Here is a 7,500-nt window from a genome sequence, read left to right as displayed (position 1 = left end):
AATAGTTTCCGTTTCTCTTTCTCTGCACCTAAAAACTAAACAAAACTTCCACGAGCAAAGTTTCTTTCCTAGAACTGCCTTCCTGTGAGATGGTGCTGCAGGACTGCTTCTCAGGTGACTACAACATAGTCCTTTTAAATTCCAACTTGAACAAATTTTTGATGAACTGCCATAGAGATAATCAATTATGGCCAGTCACCATCATTACCAATCATGACGGTGTTATCTCACTGTTCACCTTGAGTGGCCTTTGAGCCTTGATAAGTGGTGACATCTTAGTAAAGAGAAAAAGAGAGAAACACACACACATATACACAGAGGGTTGAAAAGCAACTGACCTAAATCCACAGCAGTGTTGAGGGGGGGGGGAGAGAGAGAGAGAGAGAGAGAGAGAGGGGGGAGGGGGGAAGAGGGGGAAAAAGAAAGAGAGAGAGAAGGAGAGAGAGGGAGATGGAAGGTGATAGAGAGAGAAAGAGAGAGAAATACAAGATGGAAGAAGAGAGAGATAGCTAGATAGTTAGATAGCTAGCTAGCTAGATGGATAGATATAGATATAGATAGATAGGTAGATAAAGAGAGAGAGACATACAGAGAGAGATATAGAGAAGGAAGAAGAGTTAGAGATAGTTAGACAGATAGATAGAAAGAGAGAGAGAGGGGGAGATGTAGGGGAGGGAAAGATGGAGAGAGAGAGAGAGAGAGAGATAAAAGGCAGTTTACAGGAAGGAAGGGAAGGAAAGAAATAGAGATAGAGAGAGAGAGATAGAGAAAGAGAGAAAGGGGGGAAGGAGAGAGAGGGTAGTTGAGGGAGAATGAGAGAAATAAATATAGATAGATAGATAGACGGATGGATAGACGGATGGGCAGATAGATAGACAGATAGATAGATAGATAGAGAAAGCATGGTTGAAAAGCAACTGACCTGAATCCACCATAATGTCATATGAAGACTGAAAAAACGTGAGATCAAGAAGACCAACAGAGCAACCAAGACAATCGTCATCGATCGCTTTCTTGTTGGGAAAAAATGGACAACATTGGTGTGGATCCATTAAAACGGACCTGCTCGTAATGTCTGTGTTCATTCCAAGCAGGGCTCTTTTCTGGATCAGCGACGTCTTCGCACAGAGCACAATGTCTCCCAGTAAAGTGGTGTATGTGAGCACCAGGTCCCATTGCCAGTGATAAAAACTCGAATCCATCATTGTGTTATGGTTATGAGGCTGAAATATAGATGCAAGTTGGTAATTAGTGAATTATCTCCCCTTTGAAATTAATTTCACTGTAGATATAATCTTTTCAGATTTTTTGTCCCATCTAATTTGTCTTACGTAACATTCATAAGTTTGTAGGGAAATAGAGATGCGAAGTGAACTGACACAAAAAGCTATTGACTTGAATAGCTACTCTCTTTCTTTCTCTGTTCAGCTAACTATTCTCTTCACGTTAAAAAATGAAGTTGAATTAGGAGTGACAGCATTTAAAGAAACGGAACAACTGTGTGTATTAATTTAACATTTTTACTCAAGCAAGTATTAAAAATGATATACAAAAAAGTAGAAAAATAGATAAATGCAGAAAGTTGAATTCGGAGCGACCGATTTTGAAGAAAAGGAACAACAGTCTGTTCTGGCTTTGTGATATGCTTCTACCTGGTAACGCCGGTACACGGGTCCTGCTAGTATATTTATAAAACTAATAGAGATCATACCTGTGAAATATTAGGTTGAATTATGTAAAACAATAAGTTCAGAAAACTCATTTTTATTTATAATTTTAAAGGTCACACTAATTATGTAGAATGTAGGTTTACAATATAAAAGATCACTGTGTGCTCCAAACTAGCTTGAAGGAGGAAAACACTCAGCAGGAAGAGAGTTCCACAAGCCTGCAGTTCTTAGAAAGAATCTACTGGAATAGGAAGCTGCATTACAATGAGGCATTAAAACAGTGAATTGACACCCATTATCCAAATACATATGACCTCGAAATGAAAGCAATAAGCTACCTATACTTAACTGGAGCACTATAAAAGTCTACTTGTTTTCTTTATCTTAATGAAAAATTAACTATTTTTATGTTTCTGATATACAAGGCAGAACGATAAAATTGCCACCCTAAAAAACAACACTACGGTTTTATTTTAAAACTCTTATTGAAAAAAATCAATCCAGGCAAATTGATTATGTAGTAGAGCTAACATCTATTCAATGTAGCCGCCTTCAGCCTCAATCACTGCCTCAGTCACTGCATACGAGTCCAGAACTGGGAGTATACCTTTTTCACGAGCACTGGCCGGAGCTCAGTGAATACTCAGCGGATGGCGGCAATCAGGCTGGCTTTGCTGTTGTGGGAGGTCATGTTGGTCATTTTCTCAACATATGACCAAACGAAGTAGTCCAGAGGGTTCAGGTCAGGGATGGAGAGGATCCAGTGAGAGAAGGGTACAAAGTCATAGCACTTCTTCTGAAGTCTCTTTTCTAGGGTGATAATTTTATCATTTTCCCCTGTAGACGAATGTGTCAAACGAGCTGGAACAAAGGATGCAGGGAATAGATCAGACAATATACAAAGCTGGAACAGAGGAAGCAAATTTATGGAGACTACTAGACAAATGAGTCAAACGAGCTGAAACAAAGGAAGCAGGGAACAGATCAGACAATTCTGAAGTACACATGCCATAGTAGTTTTTATTGAAAACATTGAGACTAGCAACATCATATCTGTGAGAGAGAGGTTGCGAAGAAAGGGTGGCCAATCAAATTGCCAGTTTTACACTTAACATCAAGAACAGCAAGTTTCAAGCGAAGTTGAAGAAAGTTTGGTGCAAAACAGAGAAAAGAATGACGCAGAAGCAACGTTGCCACGTTCACTCCCTTGATTTGTGGTTCCGCATTTGACACAGATGCAAAGATGACTGCAAAAACCAATGCTTTTGATAAGATGAGTGCTTTTAAAAATGACAATAAATGCAGGTGTGATATAGTCGAGTTGAACAAATAGTAGTTTCTCGTCAGCCGAGAAAATTGTTTGTTAGAAAAATATAAAACACTCATTTATTTTTCATTCTGCATTGCATACTTCAGTCAGTAGACAGGAGTGGGGGGGGGGCGTAGGTGGGTGTATTTCAGCAACACAGCACAGTAACGATACTCGTGGCTCACTGTTGCTCTTTGACTCTCTTCTCTCTGCTCTCACCTGTTTATATCGACCTGTTCTCTTGTAGGTGTTTAACCTCGGCAGCTGTGAGGTCATCTACTTGATCTATTCACCTCCAGCGACGTCAGTTTTGACAGATCTGCACTCATTGGCCGGCTATTTTACCCTGCCGACCACTTGCGCACGCTCGTGTGTGTGCATGTATGCACAGTCTCAACATGTGACACAGGTTTTGCCACACAGAAGTAGAGAGTGTGAGCCACCTGACATCCAATTGTGAGGTTCTGCTAGGGGCACCGCTACTATATGATGTGACACAATGGAATAAATAAATATCACTGGGCCACCTCTAAAAGGTTGAATGTTCAGTGTAGCAGCAAGTCTTGGGCACGTATACCAGAAATAACAGTTGGAAATAAGTCATGCACCATCCACAATGACTGCAATTCCTACATTTAAATACTTAAAAACGAAGCTGTTAAACTTGACATAGTGATATGGGACAAAAGAGAGAAAGTTGCAAGTCAGTGGCCTTAATAATTCTGTCTTAAACAGAGCTGAAAGGGAGAAGGTGATGAAATACCAAGGTCTTATGTATGGCATGAAAAGAAACTGGAATCTCAGGAAGATCTCCACAATTTCAGTAATTATAGAAGCAACCGAACTCATGAAAAATGATTTCAAAAACTGCCTGGCAAATATACTCGGTGAACCAAGTGCAAGAAAACACAAACAATTGCACTTAAAGGGACGGTTAGAATCCTAAAACAATCTCTCGGTTGGAGTATATGAAACAGGGGACAAATCTCTGGCATCTAGGATGATGCTCTATCCCCAACAAATACAAAAAGATAAGAAAATTGAAAAAAGAAAAAGAAAGAAAGAGAGGTATTCAGCTTATTTCTAATAAATAAATAAATAAATAAATAAATAAAAGATGTGCTCGTGTCGTTAATAAACCAAACAAGTTACGATTAAGGTTATGGTTAGGATTACAGGCATTGCATGTTTTTAAGTAATAAAGATAAGTGCAACTTCACTATAGTGTGTTGTCTGACTAAATCGTTTATGTTCGAACAAAGGCATTTCAGGGAAAAACATTATTACATATTTAAGTGTCTTGTCGAGAGTAGTACAAATTCCAAAAATTACGAAAAATGGTCCAGTTGAAGATGTGTTAAAGATGAGTATATAGACAATAAACAAGATGGCCGACCTGAAAGATAGTGTCATCAGATTCTAGGCAAAGCAACTTAAATGATAGAATGCAGTTATCTCCCCTTGATTTCGATTATCTAACAGGTTAATTTACAATGAAAAAATCGCCACTTTGAAAAATTATGTTTTTTCTTATAATTATTTTTCTACTCGGCCATTTTTCGTAATTTTGGGAATTTATACTGATTTCGGCATGACAAGTGAGTATGTAATAAGTTTTTTCTCTGAAATGCATTTTTTCAAGACACACTATAATAAAGTTGCACCCAAAGATATTCTGCAATAATTTATTAACCAATTCCAATCAATTGCATATGACCCTTACGAAAACGCAAATTGATCTCCATGACCTTGGATTGAGTCTAAGTTTGACATGCCTGCTTTAATCCAAATGTACCCCCCCCCCACCGCACACATGCTTATAAAGAAAAGTAAAAAATGGCCATCAAGTTTTGACTTACAGTTGTATCAGATGAACCATCTGACATTTGTGTTGGAGAAGTTTTTGGCAACTTATTTTTAATTGAGCTTCTCTCTGGAACGGACAGCATATCGCCCTTTGAAATTGCATCGTCAGATCCCTGCTTTTTTCTCTCTTTGTCATCTGGTACTTCTTCAGGCATCGCCGTAGGATTTATAACACTAAAAAGGAATCAAATGTAAATTCGTAGATATATTGCATGATGCTTAAAGATTATTTTAAAAAGCGAAATTTAAAAAAAAAAAAGGCTAAATTACTTAAAAAAAAAAAGGCTTCATTCGCAAAATTTGGCCTAAAAATATTGAGTGGTTCTAAAATGCATGATCGATTGAGTAGAGCGTTGCATTAAAAACTGAACATCCCCTACAAATATTTATGTATTTACTTTTTTTTCATTTTTTTTTTTTTTTGATTTGAAAATAATCTGTCAAAAAAATTTGACAAAAAGACAAAAATAAAAAAAATAGAGAGGAGGTCAAGATTTTTCAGGTCCGCCCAGAATTCTTTCTAGAAAAACATTGGATACTTGAGAGAGGGACCACGAGAAGGTTGCCAACATCCTAAGTGAAAGTGACTAAGTATTTAGAAGAAAGGAAATACATTGAAAAGAAAGACAGCATAATAAAGGGGAATGGTTACACGTTAGTCCGACTGGCAAGTGTGCATAAATTCAAGAGTCAAACAAGAATTCATTGTTATCTGTAAGGCGGACAACACCACACATATATTTATTCATTTATTTACGGACTGTTATCCTCATCTTCATAGTTGTTGTTGTTTCACCACGTTTCGGCCAACTATTCCTCTGGCCTTCTTCAGGTGATTAACCACGACAGGATAGGAATGCTCAGTCTCTTAACTGTATTCTCAGTAATTACTGCCTTCCATAATTGTTGTCGTCTCACCACGTTTTGGCCAACTAATCCTCTTTGGGTAGGATTGAAACCGCTATCTACAGACAATGCTCACCTGGAACCATAGAAATTCAATGCCTCTATCCACTATGCCACGGGCCCCTTTGGTGCGACCTGTGTACTTTATAGTACGTCATCTTCGTGGTATATGCTATGATAATGGTAAACTTCTGTTTCTTGAGACAATGGCATTCTGCATCTAGTTTGGTTTACTACAGCATCTACTGTGGCTAACCAGGTGCAGGTCTGGACAGGTAATAAGAGAACCTTGGTTTGCCCATTTATCAGGGTCCCCCTCTCAGCGTTTCAGGCATACTCAAACGGAAACGCAAGCCAATACAGTCCACCGACTGTATTGGCTTGCGTTTCTGTTTTAGCTGCTGGAAAGATGTTGCAGAGCTTCACCATCCGCCTATCGGAACTCCTGACTGGATTTTTTGTCGGGGTTTACTCCCTTAGCCTTTTCCTTTTCCCAAGGCCTCCACAAGGTAGTGGGGTTATTTGCCCTTTATATATTTTTTTTGTTTCAATATATTTTACCTTTCTAACTTATATCCGTGTCTGTGTTTTTCCTTTATGACCGTTTCAGGTGTAACGTTGTCATGAAAGCAACACGTAATCTCAGTTTTTCAGGAACCAATACGTTGTAATCTTAGTTTTTCAGGAACCAATACGTTGTAATCTCAGTTTTTCAGGAAGCAACATGTTGTAATCTCAGTTTTTTAGGAACCAATACGCTGTAATCTCAGTTTGTCAGGAACCAACATGCTGTAATCTCAGTTTTTCAGGAACCAACACATTGTAATCTCAGTTTTTCAGGAACCAACATGTTGTAATCTCAGTTTTTTAAGAACCAACATGTTGTAATCTCAGTCTTTTAGGAACCAATATGCTGTAATCTCATTTTTTCAGGAACCAACACGTTGCAATCTCAGTTTTTCAGGAACCAACACATAGTAATCTTAGATTTTCTGGAACCAACATGTTGTAATCTCAGTTTTTTAGGAACCAACACATTGTAATCTCAGTTTTTCAGGAACCAGCATGTTGTAATCTCAGTTTTTTTAGGAACGAACACGTTGTAATCTCAGTTTTTCAGGAACCAACACGTAATCTCAGTTTTTTAGGAACCAACACGCTGTAATCTCAGTTTTTCATGAACCAACACGTTGTAATCTCAGTTTTTCAGGAACCAACATGTTGTAATCTCAGTTTTTCAGGAACCAACACGTTGTAATCTCAGTTTTTCAGGAACCAACATGTTGTAATCTCAGTTTTTCAGGAACGAACACGTTGTAATCTCAGTTTTTCAGGAACAAACATGTTGTAATCTCAGTTTTTCAGGAATCAACACATTGTAATCTCAGATTTTTAGGAACCAACACATTGTAATCTCAGTTTTTCAGGAACCAACACGTTGTAATCTTAGTTTTTCAGGAATCAACATGTTATAATCTCAGTTTTTCAGGAACCAACACATAATCTCAGTTTACATTGAAAAGAAAACCAAGAATGAGAACGAACTGCAACTCATTTTTCTTTGTAACGACATTTATTTCCTCATTGTTACGTGTATGACGTCACCCACATTATTTTGAACATTCCCCACGTGATCTCGTTCCATGCTCCATGTCTCTAACGTGATCTCCTTTTTCTAGTCTTTTTTATTTTACGGCATTTTGCATGTATTTGCATATGCATATCTGCGTTATGTTACACAAGGCCACA

The 7,500-nt window shown here is 38.0% G+C and overlaps 1 protein-coding gene across 2 annotated transcripts in view; it reads right to left on the bottom strand.

Moving 5' to 3' along the window:
• Positions 1-7,500, bottom strand: part of LOC145267073 (transmembrane protein 232-like) — a 288,020-nt gene that overhangs the window by 24,823 nt on the left and 255,697 nt on the right. For both annotated transcript variants that reach the window (XM_080123035.1, XM_080123034.1), the window contains exons 11-12: positions 4,839-5,019; positions 923-1,223 (exon numbers count right to left, since the gene is read on the bottom strand). In XM_080123035.1, coding sequence (XP_079979161.1) covers positions 923-1,223; positions 4,839-5,019 — 482 coding nt within the window. The remainder of the gene's footprint in view (positions 1-922; positions 1,224-4,838; positions 5,020-7,500) is intronic.

Source organism: Euprymna scolopes, chromosome 42 (genome assembly GCF_053919585.1).
Source record: "Euprymna scolopes isolate OS-2025 chromosome 42, ASM5391958v1, whole genome shotgun sequence".
In the NCBI taxonomy this organism is placed as follows: Eukaryota; Metazoa; Mollusca; class Cephalopoda; order Sepiida; family Sepiolidae; genus Euprymna; species Euprymna scolopes.
Note: the sequence above shows the minus strand (reverse complement) of the source record. Positions and strands in the feature narration are given on the sequence as shown.